This window comes from Macrosteles quadrilineatus, unplaced genomic scaffold (assembly GCF_028750875.1).
Source record: "Macrosteles quadrilineatus isolate MER2022 unplaced genomic scaffold, UCM_ALF_1.0 Scaffold_9__3_contigs__length_116548681, whole genome shotgun sequence".
Taxonomy (NCBI): Eukaryota; Metazoa; Arthropoda; class Insecta; order Hemiptera; family Cicadellidae; genus Macrosteles; species Macrosteles quadrilineatus.
The window spans coordinates 47000779-47021175 of NW_026542602.1; the positions used below are offsets into that span (position 1 = coordinate 47000779).

Consider the following 20397-nt stretch of genomic DNA (forward strand, 5'->3'; position numbering starts at 1 on the left):
TACTATCCATTATTTCATATTTGCCATTTAAGGTCGTAATTCCTTTCTAAAGGGAACTTTCCATATACCCAATGTTAAAAATACCTCAGGAGTACTTATTTGTTTGTTTTTCTTTCAATTACTTGTCTTATTAAAATCAGGTGTGATTATTTGTTTGTATTACTGTATTCTGTTTTGTTTATTTCAGCTTAACTTAACCAATCAATAATTTTATTAATACACATGAATTCAAACGGAGTGAAGCCCGTGGGTAACAGCTAGTTATGAGGAAAACCTTAAAACTAAATTTTAGAATCTGGCTGAATCAACCAACGGGTAGAACAAACTACGATGAAATGTAACAGTGTGACTAATGTATGAAATCGTACTAATTTTTGTCACACACTGTACATTGTCAAAAATACTGTAAAATATTGGCTCCAATAATACTGATAGCGAAGAGTTAACAGTTTCTTAATATCAAGTGTCAAGTTCAGGCTGGGCTGGAGCAATAAACAAGTTCCATGACAGACTGAGATAACTGTAATTGAAAAGAGTCACTGTCACAAACAACGGAACCGAATATTGGCTTTGGACAGTTTTAACGAAATCAACATCTGACGTTGGTTTAAGTTAGACTGTTTTGATTTAAGTTTTTCGGAAAAATGTACTGTGTCCAGTTGTAGCAAATCATTTGGTCAAAAATCCATTTCGGAATTAAATAGTTACACTCAATAATTAATTTTTGAATTAGAGTAGGTACTTAAAGTAAAAAAAAAAATGTTTCAGATATTAAAAATGTAATATTTGGGAACCCAGCTGTTCCTGATCCTTGGGTTTTAAATAAACTAGCTGTTACCCACGGGCTTCATCACGTTTGACTTCATAAGTATTATAGTAATACAAACAAATAATCATGCCTGATTTAATAAGGTAATACATTGAAAGAATAACAAACAAATAAGTACAGCTGAAGTATTTTTAACATTAGGAATATGGAAAGTCCCCTTTAGAAAGGAATTACGACCTTAAAGGGCAATTAATGAAATAATGGATAGTTTTGCGCAAGGTGTCTCGTCATGACGACCATTTTAAGTATATGGTTTATGAGGATGTGACTTTTAGTTTTCTCAAAAGTTTATGGGTAGGTACTTTGGGATTTATATATGGACATCCTGACCAATAAACCAGCTGGTCTAAGTCAGTAACAAAGCTACACAGATCACATCGCACCATTCTACACTCATCCTTCACTCTTGGGATAAAATACGCACCTAGGTAGTGTCCCTATCTCAAATAAATTGATAATTGATTGAAAATGCATATCTTTGTTATCAAAGAACACCGATTGATTGATTTTGATTAGCTTCCATCGTGAACTTACCAACCAAATATCAAATTAATTAAATAATGGATTAATTTAATCGAACTCCATCACTCTGAAGAAACAAACTTCAACAGTCAATGTCGGATCGGTGTTCTAATTAGTCCTTTCTGGAAAGTGAAGTGACATTTTGCTCTTAGTATCAATATTTCCCAACGTATTTAAACTTAAGTTGACACCTTTTAAATTGTTAAATTTTATCAAAGGTGTGAGTAGTTTTTTTTCAATACAGCCACAATGTCACAAAAGATTATGGTCGTATATTTGCAGAATGAAAATGTTTTTAACGAAATCCGCATTAACAAAAACCTTAAAAATACATTTCCTCTGGAAAGATTTGTACAGAGCTAATGGTGGGGTTGTAAGCTGCTTTGCAAACAAAACAATCTTCCACAACTGCTGCGAGAGTGGGTCAAATAGTTTATTTTTCATTGCTTGGAAAATTATTATTTGTAGAGTTAATTGGTTTGTTGAAGTCATTTACCGGATAGGAAATAATTGGAAATACAGCTACAAGAATCCTGCTTAAAAATATACGTGGCTATGAGTATACAGCCATAAACTATTGAGAATCCAGAAAGATTGTAAGGTCGAAAATTTTTTTTGGAATTGTCATAGGAAGACTTTTTTTATCGACTTGTAGTGTTCAAATCCCCTAACTTCTTCTAACACTTAATCATTCCATTTTCATCTCATCCTTCATATTAATCTTTTCCCATCTGGATGGCATTCAAATGCTTTGGTTATCATTGAAAGATAAATGTACCACTGTGTAGTTAAAATTGTCTTTCTCATTTACATATCGACTTTGATACTTTAAATCAATCAAACCTTTATATGAATTCCTTCTGACATCTTAATCTCATAGTCATCCATCCTAATTCATTCTAGTGAACATAACTCTCTTCAAATGGCATCTCCTCTCTTCTCATTGCAAAGATAAATTTACTGCCACTAACATAAAGTTGTTTTTAATTACAAGTCTGCTTTGATACTTCAAAATGAATCAAACAGTTTCGTGAGTTCAACCTGACACTTTTATACCTTTTTGCAATTCCATCTAAATTTTTTTATAAACCTCTTTTTGTTTGTTTGTTGTACACCCTCTTCGTTTAATTGGACGAAGAAAGTTCAGCTGCTAAAACAATTTGAACTTTAAACTACAACCACTATATTCTGAGATCTATCATTTTATACGTGAGATAAATCTAAGCTACGCATTTTCAACTAATCAAAATCACATTACCACAATTTTCTTCCTTCACTAATCAAATGGTGACGTCAAAAGTAGGATAGAGTTAAATACGTTAAATTACGAGTAATTACAACTGTATACACAGATGACAGGTCAAGTGTAGTTGTCCGAATGGCCGCAATGCAGGGCTCTAATCAGGATGATAACTGGCTGCAACCCCTAACTCAACAAACCTGAGCCGTAATTAAGGGCTGTTTATTCAACCTGGTTTACCCCATGCAAGCTCTGACTCATTCATAACTAGCAATAATTGCCATGTATGGTCGTGCTGCATTTAGTGGTATATTGTTTCGAATTCAGTTCGAGAAATTTAGATTAGTTGTAGATCTATTGAAAAAGTTGCAGCATACATGAGTGTTCCTAGTCACATTGTGGAGTTTTGGAAGTAACAGGTCCAAAATGGAAGGACATTTATTGAAGGACGACAGGACATCACTTAATAAAAATTGAACTATTTTTGTTGAGTACCTGGGCTTGCTGATAAAAGGAAAACGTAGCGTTTTTGGTAAAGTTCCTGGTTGAAAAAGTCCCATTAAAATAGCATTAAAAGGTTTACTAAATGTCTTTGGCTAAGGATGTGACCTTAAACAATAATGCTGCATTAGTTAGTTGATTCACCATTATAAATTGAACACAACCTAGCTATCCACGTACTACGTTTTGTATGTGATATATCAGTGTGTGTAAAAAAACAGATAGTCGAGCGTTGCTCGTTGATATAATCAATGCTTAATAGTATTCATGGGAATTACCTTTTCTTTTGTACTGTACTTAGTAATTTGCTACTGTACTATATACACAGTGTTTCCAAATTGTCTGGACATATTTTGTGAACTTGTTGAGCACCACTATACTGCTCTGTAAAATAACAAATAATAATAAACAATATGGAAGTCCTATTAAATTGCGTAACCGAATGTAGAAGAAAAATAATAACTCGGTTGTTTGTCATCTGATTATAACGAACAAAGTCTCATTTGATTTGAATTTAAATTCTCTATCTTTTTGGTCTGTAAAACAACTTTCTTAATATTTACGGTTTTCATGAAATTTTGCACTTAAGATTTTAAATTGTCACCATATTAAAACGGCTTCCATATCACAAACAGAAATCTAGGCATTTTATTTTTGTCTTAGCCCAAAGAACGTTCAAGAACGTTCCAAGAAGTTCACAAAATATGTCCAGACAATTTGAAAACACCCTGTAGATGATTTATTATAAGCATATGCTAATTTATTTATTTAATTTTTCGTAAAACTCTCATAGCTATTTGGCAATCCATAAGATTAATGTTAAAAATATTATTTTGAATTAAGTATTCAACGAAAAACGTTTTTTTTTTATGTCAGAGCCTAGCATAAATATTTTTACACTGAAACTACGATATTTCTAACAATTAAGAGGAAATCTGTGAAGCAGTTTTAGAAATTATTCTGCGCTCTCAAACATAAATAGAATTTAAATATTATAAAAAAGGGTTGATTATGAAAGGAAATATTATAGGAAAGGCCATGCCGAATTTAAATTTCATCTTCAAAGCAAATCTACAGACTAAGCTGACTTCAACCAAGGCCCCATTTTCAATCCACACTATCGAATCCTGCAGGTTCGTAATATTAAATTTCGGCTGCACTTTAATTGTAGTCCTGACTTTAATATCTGTCCTACTCTCATTTGAATGAAAAAATCGATGTATAGATTATTCAATATATTGATTATTTTATTCGATTATATCTTATATAATCAAACTTGATATATCTTATGAAATGATCGATATATTCATTCGAATGAGTGTAGTACAAATACTTAAGTGCAGCCAAATACTTAAGTTTTCAATGAGTTTTAAAATATACAAAAAACCAATAACGTTTGATTTAAGATAGTAAGCAAGTTTAGAGTTAATATTTTACTACATGTTTGTTGTATTTCTGAATTACCTAATTCACTGGTATTCCTTAAACCATACGATCAATTCTTAAACCTATTTTAGCTTGATATTTAGATCTATGAAAAAACACCTTCACCGCAGCAAACCTGTAGACTAAGCTAAGTTGCATCAGCATGAATTGGATTTTAACAATAATATTTCCTTTAACATAACACAATGACATACAAGTAAGTGTGGTTCACAACAATGGGCACGAATCTAGAGATATCGTGGAGGGGTAGACTCCCGTATCTGTTGGCACAAACAACCGAATAAAAATATCGATAATTCGGTTGTTTCATTCGATATATAGTTTGGTTAGTTAGTTTAGGTTAACCTTACCTAACTAACCAAACGATATATAGAATAATCGATATATCGATCGATATTTTCATTCGGTTGTTTGTGCCAACAGATACGGAAGTCTACCCTCGTGTAGACATTCTCGGAATGCAATAATGAGAAACTCCTCATTGCCGAATGTAGCTTCCTGCGTCATTAATCTTCTTGGAACATCCTCGCGTTATAAATGTGGAGTTGTTAATGTACTTATTCCTCAGGTTGATATAAAATTTTACAAACAATTCGGCATGCACAGACTGGTTTATGTTTGTCTTTAGATACACTCTCTTAAAGAACTTAAGTATACATTCCAATTTAAAAGCTGTAGACCATTTTAGAATACAAAACTACCAGTTTAATTGAGGTAACTACAGTGGATATATTAAATACAACTTTCTTTTATGACACCATATTTTTATTAGTCAATAAAAAAAAATTATATTGACTGTTTTACAGAACAACTTGTGAGGATAAAAAAATTACTTTTGTCACACACAAAATAATGTCTTAGAACAATACAACAAGTGATTTGAATAAATGTAATCATTATTGTATAAGACGTGAGTATTTTTTATAGTAGAAAAGTCGATTAAAAAAATTTAAAAAAAATCGTAAGAATAAAAATAATCCACTTTTCGGATTTCAAATATATTTAGGCGTAATCTATCAACAGATATTACGACAATTGGTGATAGAGGAAGAAATGAAGAATTTAATTTTGCAAGTAAGCTTCTTCGAAAGAGTACAAAGGATTTCGAGAGATTCTCAAAACTGAGTCGAGCACGCCCCTACTGCCCTATTGTCCCGACCCTTTTGTCGGGCGTCCTCAGGCTTTTACTAAAACTGCTTTTGGTAGATTGAACCTTCTGAATCACGGACATAAGAATCAGAATCGGTCAAAAATCACATGAAAATACTTTTCCAGCAATCATAAATAAAAAACACCTGAAGTTTAGGTTATAAATTTGAGCTTAAATTTGTCTAAAGTGCATTGGTAATTATTCTAAAATTAAATAAACTTATGAATTAACGTCACCAGTAATTCTTAAAAAATTCTGTAACCCATTATTTAATATATTCTGTTTGTTACAGGTATGACTAGTTGACAATGGAAGAAGATTAACATTCAAATTTACATGGTAAGGAGACATATTGTATACATAACATATCCGATTATTTATTCGAAGTGCTCTTAAAACTCGTCTGTAGACGTGTGCAAAACTCTACCTAACCTTGTTACTTACCAATGTAACAGCGGTGATTCTGTTACTGGTGAACCACACAGCAACGTTGTCTCTAAAAGGTAACTCTGATATTTGAGGCTGTAGACGTGTGCAGCACTCTACCTAACTTTGTTACTTACCAATCCAACAGTAGTGATTGTGTTACTGGTGAACCACACAGCAACGTTGTCTCTAAATGGCAACTCTGATATTTGAGGCTGTAGACGTGTGCAGCACTCTACCTAACCTTGTTACTTACCAATGTAACAGCGGTGATGTTGTTAATAGTGAGCCACACGGCAACGTTGTCTCTAAAAGGCAACTCTAAAATTTGAGGCTGTAGACGTGTGCAGCACTCAACCTAACCTTGTTACTTACCAATGTAACAGCAGTGATTGTGTTACTGGTGAACCACACAGCAACGTTGTCTCTAAAAGGTAACACTGATATTTGAGGCTGTAGACGTGTGCAGCACTCAACCTAACCTTGTTACTTACCAATGTAACAGCGGTGATTGTGTTACTGGTGAACCGCACAGCAACGTTGTCTCTATAAGTCAACTCTGATATTTGAGGCTGTAGACTTTTGCAGCACTCTACCTAACCTTGTTACTCACCAATGTAACAGCGGTAATTGTGTTACTGGTTAACCACACAGCAACGTTGTCTCTATAAGTCAACTCTGATATTTGAGGTTATAGACGTGTGCAGCACTCTACCTAACCTTGTTACTCACCAATGTAACAGCAGTGATTGTGTTACTGGTGAACCAAACAGTAACGTTGTCTCTAAAAGGCAACTCTGATATTTGAGGCTGTAGACTTTTGCAGCACTCTACCTAACCTTGTTACTCACCAATCTAACAGCAGTGATTGGGTTACTGGTTAACCACACAGCAACGTTGTCTCTATAAGTCAACTCTGATATTTGAGGTTATAGACGTGTGCAGCACTCTACCTAACCTTGTTACTCACCAATGTAAAAGCAGTGATTGTGTTACTGGTGAACCAAACAGTAACGTTGTCTCTAAAAGGCAACTCTGATATTTGAGGCTGTAGACGTGTGCAGCACTCTACCTAACCTTGTTACTCACCAATGTAACAGCAGTGATTGTGTTACTGGTTAACCACACAGCAACGTTGTCTCTATAAGTCAACTCTGATATTTGAGGTTATAGACGTGTGCACTCTACCTAACCTTGTTACTCACCAATGTAACAGCAGTGATTGTGTAACTGGTGAACCAAACAGTAACGTTGTCTCTTTTTTTTTTTTTTTTTTTAAAGAGGTTGGCGGCCTCTTTTAACCTTGCATTTGCCCGTCCACATAGACTACAGATCTGTGCGTGGAACGTATCCAGCAAAGCAAGGGGTGAGCCGGTACAGTACAAAGGTGAAATGTACTGATAAAAGTTAGTGGCAGTGACCAGGATCCGAACCCACGACACTGCTGCCATGGGCCCGAAGTCCGCGACGCTACCGACTGAGCCACCGACTCACCATAAAAGGCAACTCTGATATTTGAGGCTGTAGACTTTTGCAGCACTCTACCTAACCTTGTTACTCACCAATGTAACAGCAGTGATTGTGTTACTGGTGAACCAAACAGTAACGTTGTCTCTAAAAGGCAACTCTGATATTTGAGGCTGTAGACTTTTGCAGCACTCTACCTAACCTTGTTACTCACCAATCTAACAGCAGTGATTGGGTTACTGGTTAACCACACAGCAACGTTGTCTCTATAAGTCAACTCTGATATTTGAGGTTATAGACGTGTGCAGCACTCTACCTAACCTTGTTACTCACCAATGTAACAGCAGTGATTGTGTTACTGGTGAACCAAACAGTAACGTTGTCTCTAAAAGGCAACTCTGATATTTGAGGCTGTAGACTTTTTCAGCACTCTACCTAACCTTGTTACTCACCAATGTAACAGCGGTGATTGTGTTACTGGTTAACCACACAGCAACGTTGTCTCTATAAGTCAACTCTGATATTTGAGGTTATAGACGTGTGCAGCACTCTACCTAACCTTGTTACTTACCAAGGTAACAGCAGTGATTGTGTTACTGGTGAACCAAACAGTAACGTTGTCTCTAAAAGGCAACTCTGATATTTGAGGCTGTTTTTTGCAGCACTCTACCTAACCTTGTTACTCACCAATGTAACAGCGGTGATTGTGTTACTGGTGAACCACACAGCAACGTTGTCTCTAAAAGGCAACTCTGATATTTGAGGCTGTAGACGTGTGCAGCACTCTACCTAACCTTGTTACTCGCCAATCTAACAGCAGTGATTGTGTTACTGGTGAACCACACAGCAACGTTGTCTCTAAAAGGCATCTCTGATATTTGAGGCAGTAGACGTGTACAGCACTCTACCTAACCTTGTTACTCACCAATATAACAGCGGTGATTGTGTTACTGGTGAAACACACAGCAACGTTGTCTCTAAAAGGCAACTCGATATTTGAGGCAGTAGACGTGTACAGCACTCTACCTAACCTTGTCACTCACCAATGTAACAGCGGTGATTGTGTTACTGGTGAACCACACAGCAACGTTGTCTCTAAAAGGAAACTCTGATATTTGAGGCTTTAGGCGTGTGCAGCACTCTACCTAACCTTGTTACTTACCAATGTAACAGCGGTGATTGTGTTACTGGTGAACCACACAACAACGTTGTCTCTAAAAGGAAACTCTGATATTTGAGGCTTTAGGCGTGTGTGGCGCTCTACCTAACCTTGTTACTTACCAATGTAACAGCGGTGATTGTGTAACTGGTGAACCACACAGCAACGTTGTCTCTAAAAGGCAACACTGATATTTGAGGCTGTAGACGTGTGCAGCACTCTACCTAACCTTGTTACTCACCAATATAACAGCTGTGATTGTGTTACTGGTTAACCACACAGCAACGTTGTCTCTATAAGTCAACTCTGATATTTGAGGTTATAGACGTGTGCAGCACTCTACCTAACCTTGTTACTCACCAATGTAACAGCAGTGATTGTGTTACTGGTGAACCAAACAGTAACGTTGTCTCTAAAAGGCAACTCTGATATTTGAGGCTGTAGACTTTTGCAGCACTTTACCTAACCTTGTTACTCACCAATGTAACAGCGGTGATTGTGTTACTGGTTAACCACACAGCAACGTTGTCTCTATAAGTCAACTCTGATATTTGAGGTTATAGACATGTGCAGCACTCTACCTAACCTTGTTACTTACCAATGTAACAGCAGTGATTGTGTTACTGGTGAACCAAACAGTAACGTTGTCTCTAAAAGGCAACTCTGATATTTTAGGCTGTTTTTTGCAGCACTCTACCTAACCTTGTTACTCACCAATGTAACAGCGGTGATTGTGTTACTGGTGAACCACACAGCAACGTTGTCTCTAAAAGACAACTCTGATATTTGAGGCTGTAGACGTGTGCAGCACTCTACCTAACCTTGTTACTCGCCAATCTAACAGCAGTGATTGTGTTACTGGTGAACCACACAGCAACGTTGTCTCTAAAAGGCATCTCTGATATTTGAGGCAGTAGACGTGTACAGCACTCTACCTAACCTTGTTACTCACCAATATAACAGCGGTGATTGTGTTACTGGTGAAACACACAGCAACGTTGTGTCTAAAAGGCAACTCGATATTTGAGGCAGTAGACGTGTACAGCACTCTACCTAACCTTGTCACTCACCAATGTAACAGTGGTGATTGTGTTACTGGTGAACCACACAGCAACGTTGTCTCTAAAAGGAAACTCTGATATTTGAGGCTTTAGGCGTGTGCAGCACTCTACCTAACCTTGTTACTTACCAATGTAACAGCGGTGATTGTGTAACTCGTGAACCACACAGCAACGTTGTCTCTATAAGGCAACTCTGATATTTGAGGCTGTAGATGTGTGCAGCACTCTACCTGACCTTGTTACTCACCAATCTAACAGTGGTGATTGTGTTACTGGTGAACCACACAACAACGTTGTCTCTAAAAGGTAACTCTGATATTTGAGGCTGTAGACGTGTGCAGCACTCTACCTAACCTTGTTACTCACCAATCTAACAGCAGTGATTGTGTTACTGATGAACCACACAGCAACGTTGTCTCTAAAAGGAAACTCTGATATTTGAGGCTTTAGGCGTGTGCAGCACTCTACCTAACCTTGTTACTTATCAATGTAACAGCGGTGATTGTGATACTTGTGAACCACACAGCAACGTTGTCTCTAAAAGGTAACTCTGATATTTGAGGCTGTAGACGTGTGCAGCACTCTACCTAACCTTGTTACTCACCAATCTAACAGTGGTGATTGTGATACTGATGAACCACACAGCAACGTTGTCTCTAAAAGGTAACTCTGATATTTGAGGCTGTAGACGTGTGCAGCACTCTACCTAACCTTGTTACTCACCAATCTAACAGCAGTGATTGTGTTACTGATGAACCACACAGCAACGTTGTCTCTAAAAGGTAACTCTGATATTTGAGGCTGTAGACGTGTGCAGCACTCTACCTAACCTTGTTACTTACCAATCTAACAGTGGTGATTGTGATACTGGTGAACCACACAGCAACGTTGTCTCTAAAAGGCAACTCTGATATTTGAGGCTGTAGACGTGTGCAGCACTCTACCTAACCATGTTACTTACCAATATAACAGCGGTGATTGTGTTACTGGTGAACTACACAGCAACGTTGTCTCTAAAAGGTAACACTGATATTTGAGGTTGTAGACGCGTGCAGCACTCTACCTAACCTTGTTACTTACCAATATAACAGCGGTGATTGTGTTTCTGGTGAACCACACAGCAATGTTGTCTCTAAAAGGAAACTCTAATATTTGAGGCTGTAGACGTGTGCAGCACTCTGCCTAACCTTGTTACTCACCAATGTAACAGCGGTGATTGTGTTACTGGTGAACCACACAGCAACGTTGTCTCTAAAAGGCAACTCTAATATTAGAGGCTGTAGACGTGTGCAGCACTCTACCTAACCTTGTTACCCACCAATATAACAGCGGTGATTGTGTTACCGGTGAACCACACAGCAACGTTGTCTCTAAAAGGCAACTCTGATATTTGAGGCTGTAGACGTGTGCAGCACTCTACCTAACCTTGTAACAGCGGTGATTGTTTTACAGATTTCCCGCCTCTCTAAAATTTTTGTCATTTTCGTAATCATGAAACCTTCTGATATGTTTTAATATTAAATTAATAAGGAAATGGGATGTTCGAATAAAGTAACCCCTTATTTCCTTGCGGAGGCCCATAAGAAGATGTATTTTCCTCCATCCCGATGGCATCAAAATGGTAGAATGGTGTGAGATTTACCAATGTAGAGAAAGCTGTATTATTCTTGAGGACTTTTTAAGTAGTTGATTTTGTTAATCCCTGTTATTCCAATAAATAATAATGCTAAAATTTAAATACTGAGATGATCGTTGATACCATTCCTCTAAATTAAACTCAGCCATCTCACTAATTGTGCTGTAAATTATCTTTAAACTTTGTTCACTATTTATTTGTTTTATTATTGGATGCATTTTCGAAAACCAAACAATTTAGGAGGCTTGTACTAAATCATATAATTTAGAATGTTATCAAAACAAACAACCCCAAATTGTATATAATATTACTCTGGCACCTTGTAAAACACAATACTAACAGGAAGCATACAATTTTCCGGGAAACACATTTTTAAACACTCATATTGATTGATAAATGCCTAGTATGAATGAATGAATGAATGAAAATCCTTATGTATTGAGGCGAACTTAGGTCCTCTCTTGCAGTTAACCTAGTTTCTAGTAATCTGATTTGCAAAAAAAAGGAATACATTCGTGGTATATTTGGTATGCAAACCAACACAACTGCATTATGCGGGCCTGGGACGTAAGCCTGCGACAACTTAAGGCCTTCATGATAAATGTTCCGGCTGGATAAAGTCGTCGCATCTGCTCAGCTAAGAACTGCGGGTGTATCGTTATATTTTGAACAATGTTGAGCAATTTACGGTTGAATAAAGAACAAATAAATTAAATACCTAAATTAACTGTGACACATTCGATTTTTTTAACTATTGTGGAGTAAAGTCTTTAAAAAAATGATGCAAGTTATTTATTGAATGTAACCGATTTTAGGTTATCGGGTAGCAATCTTAAAGCTGTTCTTCTGGAAATGTTATGGGCTTTGTATAAAGAAGAAATAGGAAACATTTAAGTCAATATCTACTTTTGTCGTAATCAATTATTGATCCAACGTTAAAAGTCTCTCCAAGCATTTATTACAACCACATTTTCCCTAAATTTATAAAATTTATAGTTTAAAATTACATACGTAATTTTTCTACAATATTACAAGGAAGTGTGGTTTCTATATGTGTTTGATTCGATTGATCTTTAATACTTTACTTTAATACTTTTCATTGAAATGGTGACCATACAAAGTAGGTATTATAAGCCAAGATCGCACAAACGATTGGGCTGAAACGTATATCATGATAGTCCAATACTTTATCTACAGTAGATTTGACGAAGAACAAACACAGTATTTATTTTTTGATCTTTGACAGCTAATCAAAGCATTGTCAACTTAGTTCAATAAAATTATTTGATTTGAAATAAGCATAATATTATTTTCTGCGACAAGAGTTTCCCTCACACAAAACTATAGTTTCTCGATTAAATTGAATTAAGTAAGTTATACAAATGTACTAAAATCAAAAGGGATTCTTTATTTAAAACGCTGGACCCAAATATATGAATTCACAACGTATTTTGTAAACGATCGAAAATAATGAACAAGGAAGCAGTAAAATTCAGAAGGATAAAATTATATTCTCAAGGATTTAAAATTATATTTTACAATTCCGATCCCAGGTAGCTCACAAATTGTCAGCAAGTCGATGACATAATTTCACAATTTGTCCAGAGTTTACTATCAGTGTGTATATAACAATACAGTTTTTATCAGAAAAGTTGACGACATTGTTGACATTGTACTCAGCCGTGGGGAATTGCTCGTTTGTTTACTCTAAAACTTATAATTAACGTCCAGCACAACTGCCCACTTCAAACTTTTGCTAGCGATATTTTACCATGAGATGGAAGTTTTAATTGTGTTACAAGTGACTGTTGGCGTTGTTCAATTATGTTATGCTTAATTTTGATTATTTATTATAACTAAACCAGTATGTATACTATTGTAACCGTAATTGTATATTTCATTACAAGTTCCGAAAGTGGTGTTTTTCGGTACGTGCTCAAATCTTAATGTGCGAGGCAAAGTAGAACACACTCGAACACTAAATTACACGTGTGAGGCGAAGCCAAGGATAAGAGTAATTGGAACACGTGACAGATAATCATTTTTGGTACAAGTTATTAACGATACATTTCATTACCACGCAATTATAACTATTTTGCGATTCAATTGTTGAACAATGAAAACAGATTAATATTATAAAGATAATTGCGATGGAAAACTGATTGATACTTGATAGCAATAGAAAGTAAATTTAGAGCAAGGGGAAAACAGCTGATCATTTTTTTCTTGCTCTGAATTAGAGGTTGGACATTTTTTTCAGCTGTTATCCAAAATACCTACTTCCTGTACGGAGTTATGAAAAATATATATCTTCTACCTTTATGAAGCTAAGTTTTAAAATCTCCTTGCTAACCTGGAGTCAAATGAGGAATAATCCTGCAGTGCTAAAAAAATACTGATTACTACTCATTTACCGTATTAAAAATAACGCGCACCTTAAAAACAATAAATTGTAATGTAATTGCACCTTCGACCCTTCGGTTTACCTCTGTGGATTTTTTCTTTGCACCCAGCAAATATATTTACGTAAACAAAAGATAAAAAATGTGCAGTCACTATGTAGTGACTGTTTGTGATTTTCAATATCATGACAATTTAAGATCCATTTGATTTACACAAAGTCAACCCCTTATACACCAATATAGTTCCTTTTGAAACACACAAAAACGAATTGAATTTCAGCTCAGTTCTTATCGTATAATTCAATATAGTTTGTGAAATCGAGGCTTAAACATGAACATGGAAAGAGCATCCCGTTTGGTTGGTATTCGTGAACATGGACATTCCATTGTTGCTGGTTCAATATTGTTTATTCTGTGAACTCTGTTATCTTCGCTGACGAAATCAATCTATCACAGTTATGTTTCAGTAGTGGAAGATTTTAAAAACCATATGATTGAACAAGTTGCCCTATACAGGAACAAAACTATTTTAATCGTTTAATTCGTTGATTAACTGTACAAGTTACATTTTTAAACATAAGAATAACATGTGATCGTCTATTGTTTCTTTAAACAGAAGAATTAAGTACGATTCGACTTGAGTTTAGACTTCAATGATATCTCATTGAACTAAAAAATCTATACCAATCAATATGTTTGGACCGTTTTCCCAAAAAGCTTTTGCATAACACACACACACTCCTCTCATATCTGAAAATGCCACCGGTGTAGACAAGAAAAAAATTCTGGCAAGAGAAAGTGAAGAAAGCTTTAAAAAAATACATATTGAAAAACTCAACTTATATTTCACTGCCTAAAGAGAATGATGAAGGTTTCGTCAATCCTTTGACAAGAAACTCAAACCACACAAAAATTTAGTTGCAAACCTAACAAAGGGAGGTAATTATAAGTTAAAACAAACAAGGTTCGCCACCTCTGTAGGCGGGCTTTGACGCTCTGTGTGCCTTTCATATCGTACGTGAAAGGCACACAGGTGTTTACAGAAACATGGGAAACCCTTCTTGGTGTATAACACAAATAGTGACTCCTTCCGTTTTTACCCGGGTACTTTATATTACGGCTGGGTAGCTGAGAGGTTAAAGTGCTCACCAATGCTAATCAAAAGGTAGCCGGATCGAGCCTGAGAAAAGTCATCCAGCTGTCCCCGATAATTTCGGGCTTTAAATAAATAATCCTGGCTAATGAAACAGCTGATCTTAGTCAGCAACAATGCTACAAAGATTGTCTCACAACATTCTACACTCTTCCTTCACTCATGCTAGAGTTAAAATACGCACCTTGGCGGGTGTCTTCATCGGAATCAATAATGGTATAATTCTCGCCTTAATAATTAGAGGAAGTCGTCTCAGGAGAGAAAATTATAAGCCTTTTGTTAGTTCGTAACTGGATACAGCTGGTTTTAATAATTGGGATAACAAATGGTTCTGGCTATAGAAACAGCTGATCGATGCGGACAACTCATTTATTTGACTCTTCCGGTCCCCGCTTGACGATAAAATAGATTTTATTTTAAGTTTTATTTAAAGTGCTGTGTATCAGTGTCGTACAACACCTATCTAATCCAAACATGATAAAATTTAGTGCGCAGTTAAATGTAAAATGTAAATTACACGATCATAAGTTCCCCAAATATAGGAATGATATTAATACAAAACTTACTAGTACAAAACAGTGGCAGGATTATCATTAATTTGTAGGAATATTTTATTCAAGAAAAATCTACATAGCCTCTTCCAGGCAGCTGCGCCTGAAATTAGGAAGGTAGGCAATAGCCGCAGTACACAGCTGTAGCTATATTGAGGGCCGCGCCGTGATACTTTAGTGAGGCAACACAGCACTAGCACGCCGACTGTGTAATAGAGGGGAAATAGTCCAGTATATAAGATATCAATGCACACACCATGTTCCAATATAATTTTATAGTTTACTCTGTCAAATTAACAGTTAAGTTTTAAAGGCCTTGTTACACACTCACCTTTCTTGCTCTGAAATTAAAGATATGACAGAGAGATTTAAAAGAATACTGACGTTTTGTGACCTACGCTTAGTTACTGTATAACCATGATTATAACCTAACTATCTTAAACAGCTTAAATAAATTTATTATTTATAAATATAGCTATTATTTATTCAACAAAATAAAATTAGTTATCACCGTCAGTATTATTAAAATAACTTAATTATTCAAAAAATATTAGTAGCAAAAATAAAATGTCGAACACACTCACTTTTATTCGTATATAGGTTAAAAATATATACATTGTGTTAATGTACCTTAATGTGTAATGTGCCTTAAATGTATCTCGAATCTTCTAAGACGCTATTATTGACCGTAGACTTTTTTTCTTCACAATGTCAAAATGCTTCAAGGTGTGCAGGACAATTTGTAGTATTTTAATCGGTACGTTACTAAAGTTGTAGCAGTAATAAGGTCATACTACAGAAGTTAAGCAATTCCACATTCATGCATAATTTATGTTCAAAACCTACAACATGTTAGTAGATATACAGTCGATCCTGAAATTACCTTAAATTATATAACAATTTATTAATACTGAAACGATCAAAACGATTTAATCAATTTACAAAGTAAACATTCTATAATAAACAAAATTGTTCTAGAACACCAACGAATTCGGATTTTATGTTATGATAAATGAAATAAAAAACCGTTTGAAGTTTTCATTTAACAAATTTGGAACAACAAAGAGTTTAATATTGCCGCATAAGCTGAAAGCAATAACATTGTCATATGAAAGGTTGGTTTATGAAACAATAACGCAATCATAACTCTGACACTTGTTGAGGAAAATCAATAAGTTTTGATAAGCTGACGCATAGAATGGGTCTACAGTAGTGCGACCAGACTGTACCGGCCCACCAGGACGGGTCCTGACTGTACACGCCGCGCGGTCTGGGTCAGTCGGTGCTGCGCTCTCGTCTTGTTAACATGAACTTCGTGGCCTTTGGTTACCGCGTTAAGCCGACAAATCGTCAAATCCGCGTTAGCATATGTGATTGTGTTTATCTTCAATGAAAACGTGTGTTGGTTTTTAGGTTATAATTGTGGTGTTTAAAAAAATATGTTTTCAGTTTTTTCATTCAATTTAAAACTTTTATTTTATTTGTAACATCACGATTTATTTTAAAATAATTATGAAGTTCCGGTCTTTTAACTCTTTTAGTGAGAAGTAGCTTTAAGTCTGATATTTAATGGCCCTTAACACGACTTTTGTAATATTTTACTAACAGACCAATACCACATTTTATTAGAGTTATTATAATTCTGCCATTAATTATCATTTGTTTATTATATATATATTTGATTATCTTATTAGTATTCAACCAAAACACTTGTATTACTCACTATGGTTACATACTTTAATAGCCTACTTAATACTGTTAGTATATAAATATCGTGATTGCTTGTAAATAAACATACAAAGTTAAAAATTTAAAAAAGGTATTAAATAAATTTTTTATGTTTAGCAACATAATTTACTCTTTGAAAGAGGAAAATAAGTGCAACCCGAGCAAAATCATTAGAAACCCGTTTTATTTTTCATTGATAAAAAATACATCGTTGGCAGACGTGGAGTTATTTGAATATTCCTTTAGGATGCACTCTATCTCGACATAGACATCTCAAACTTGATTTATATTGCTACCTGATTGCAAAGACTTATTTGATTAAAGGAGACCTTTGATAAAAGAATATATTTTACTTTATAATATTGATTTTTGTCAGTTAACAAGTGGCGTTGAAAGATTTTGAATTAAATAAGTCTTCATTATTTCAAATACATAAAATCTACCATTTTGTACTTATTGAAAATCAATCCATGAATTATTTTGGTAGATCCCTTTTATTTATCGTCACAAAGAGGAAACTTCTTTTGGTTTTTCATTATTCTTTTACTAATAGAATTTTCAGTAGCAAACATAATTATCGCGCCAATGTTAACTGTACTAACATATTATGTTCATGGACCTAAGAATAAATTTCGTAAATAAATTTATTCAAATAACATTAGCCTCTTCCCTATTGAGGAAAATTACTAAAACCAATAAAGCATCCTAAAATTCACTTAATGTTTGCTGCTACGAAGTGCCATTGCTTATTTTAGTAAAGTTTTCTATTCATTAAATCGACATCATTAATACAACATTAGTTACAACAATACTCGTTGTCTTTTAGTTTACTTCGTTTCAACTTATTTAATCAGTTTTGTTTTGCAGGTCTAAGTAATTTACGCGTAATTAAGCCTATTTGTTACAGAATGTAAAATAAGATTGCTTCACCTGCTACGACATATCACGAAGTTCTAAATAGCTGATAAGCAAGACCAAGAAACCCACATATCCTATGTAAATGCAAAAGACAGATTGTATGTGAATAGTGTTGTGAAATCATATAGTTTTATCGCTTATACTGTGAACTGTAGTAAGACAATTCTGAAGTTACCTGTGAAATGCATCATGTTGGAAATACTAGTCAGCGTTTCGCATTTCGCTGGTGAGTTTCTTAGTAAATCTGATTATTTTATGTTTCTGACGGAAGTTACCTGTGAAATGCATTATGTGGAAATCTAGTGTATCGTATTTTCGTGAGGGTTAATATACAATTGTTCTCTCAAATGAAGGTAACTAATGAAATGTACCACGTTGATAATGTTATCCAGTGTTGTACAGTTGTTTACGTAAAATTTGTTATATGTTGTTTCTCATGGTAGTGACATGTGGAACGCATAATATGAAACGATTGCTGGTGATTTCCTTTCATGAAAATTTAATATTAAAATATATTTTCTTTGACGAAAATTACATTTAAATGCAAGCTTAAGCTTCGTATTTTACTTGAAATATTTTATACTGATACCGATTGTTTATTGTTTACTGATAAAGGTTACCAATACAATCGACTATGTCAGGAAGTCTTGTCAGCATTTTGTGGAGAGTTGTATATCGTATTCTTCTCTGTCGATTTTGATGGCGATTGCCTATAAAATGTTTACATGGAAAAACAGTACCACCTAGTGCTTCGCATACACAGCTCTTTATTTTGATGGCGACAAATAAAAAAAAAGATCAAGGGGCTATTTTTGCACAAATTATGACCATCTATGAACTATGAAATTCAACGAATACATTGTTATTTGTATGTAAATAAATATTGTTGATTAAGCCGCTTCAACAATTTTAAACAGTGAACATATAACTCCTCATTGGAGGTAAAATTGGAGAAGTAGCACTGGAAAAGTTCATAAGTGGATTGGCGAGTTATTTCATTTTATATAACATGCAAACGAAGAAAAACTGCCGAGTTTCATACGATCTAGTTAAGAATAAACATTGAGTTGTGTAACCCAATTTAAACTTACCTTCCCGTAGTTTATGAACAGTTTTTCCTCAGCCAGTATTATTTTCAGCAGGTTTAAGTATATTTGAAAAATTTTAGATCGTACATTTTGTGACTATAAAGTACAGACTCTGAAGGAAGTTTACATTTTTAATTGTTTTTAAATCTTCTCTCTGTGAGGTATATTATTCACCTACTATAACGAAGAGGGACTAAAAAAGGAAATTCGGGTATGGTACCAAAGCATGTTTCAAAATTGTATTCCTATTTTAAATCAGCTGATTATTATTTGATTTTGTGATTTTTTTTTTACTAATACCGATTATTTGTTGTTTACAAATAAAAGTATCAAAGAAGTCCACTGTGAAAGATTCTAGTCGGCATGTTTCATCTTGCTGAAATTTTAAATAATCAAAACTAAAATTTTCATAATAAAAATTTCTAAAATCGTTTTGTCCTCGGATTCATCTTTTTTTATTTCCTTTCTATCTTGCCTGTGGGATATTTAATATTTTGAAGGGAACGGTCCAAATTGAAAACACAAGAGACAATGAATTGTATAAAAATGTGTCTTCAAAGATAATTTAAGGAGTAAGAAATATAAAAATATAATAATTCAATTTTCGGGGAAGAAAAGTATGCATACCAGCAATAAATATTTTAAACAAATATGAACCTACCGCTTCTCATTGGGAGTAAAACACGAAGGTGACACTGGGAAATCTCAAAACTGGATTAGCAAGTATTAAGTTTCATAAATAATGCAAATTCCGAAAAGAACTGCAAATCTTTAGTTAATATCTAGAAACAAACACTTCAGAGTTGTGAATTCCAATTACTCACTGTTAAATGTCTGTAAACTAAATTACTTTAGTCAGTAATACAGGGTGTTTCTAAATGATGGACCCATTTTTAATGCTTTATAATTTTTATGCTATTGAACTTACCGCTATAAAATACACATCAAACGAAAAAGCAACTCAAAGAGTTTATGCCTTCCAAAGACACATCATTTAACAAAATCGATCCAACAGAACTGTAGATTTAATTGTACAAAGTTAAAAAATAACCTCCAACTTTTTTTACCACTAGAAATTTGGAGGTTACTTGACGTTTTTGCAAATAACTTTTAAATGGTG

At 34.7% G+C, this 20397-nt stretch overlaps 1 protein-coding gene across 2 annotated transcripts in view; it reads left to right on the plus strand.

Moving 5' to 3' along the window:
- Window positions 1-20397, plus strand: part of LOC129003181 (synaptotagmin-4) — an 88692-nt gene that overhangs the window by 34429 nt on the left and 33866 nt on the right. Inside the window, exons 1-2 of one of the 2 annotated variants that reach the window (XM_054431452.1) lie at window positions 16831-16940; window positions 18179-18415. The exons of the other annotated variant lie outside the window; for it this stretch is intronic. Of the exons in view, the coding sequence (XP_054287427.1) occupies window positions 18379-18415 (37 nt within the window). The 5' untranslated portion in view covers window positions 16831-16940; window positions 18179-18378. Of the gene's footprint in view, window positions 1-16830; window positions 16941-18178; window positions 18416-20397 lie in introns of those variants that run through there. 2 annotated transcript variants of the gene reach the window in all.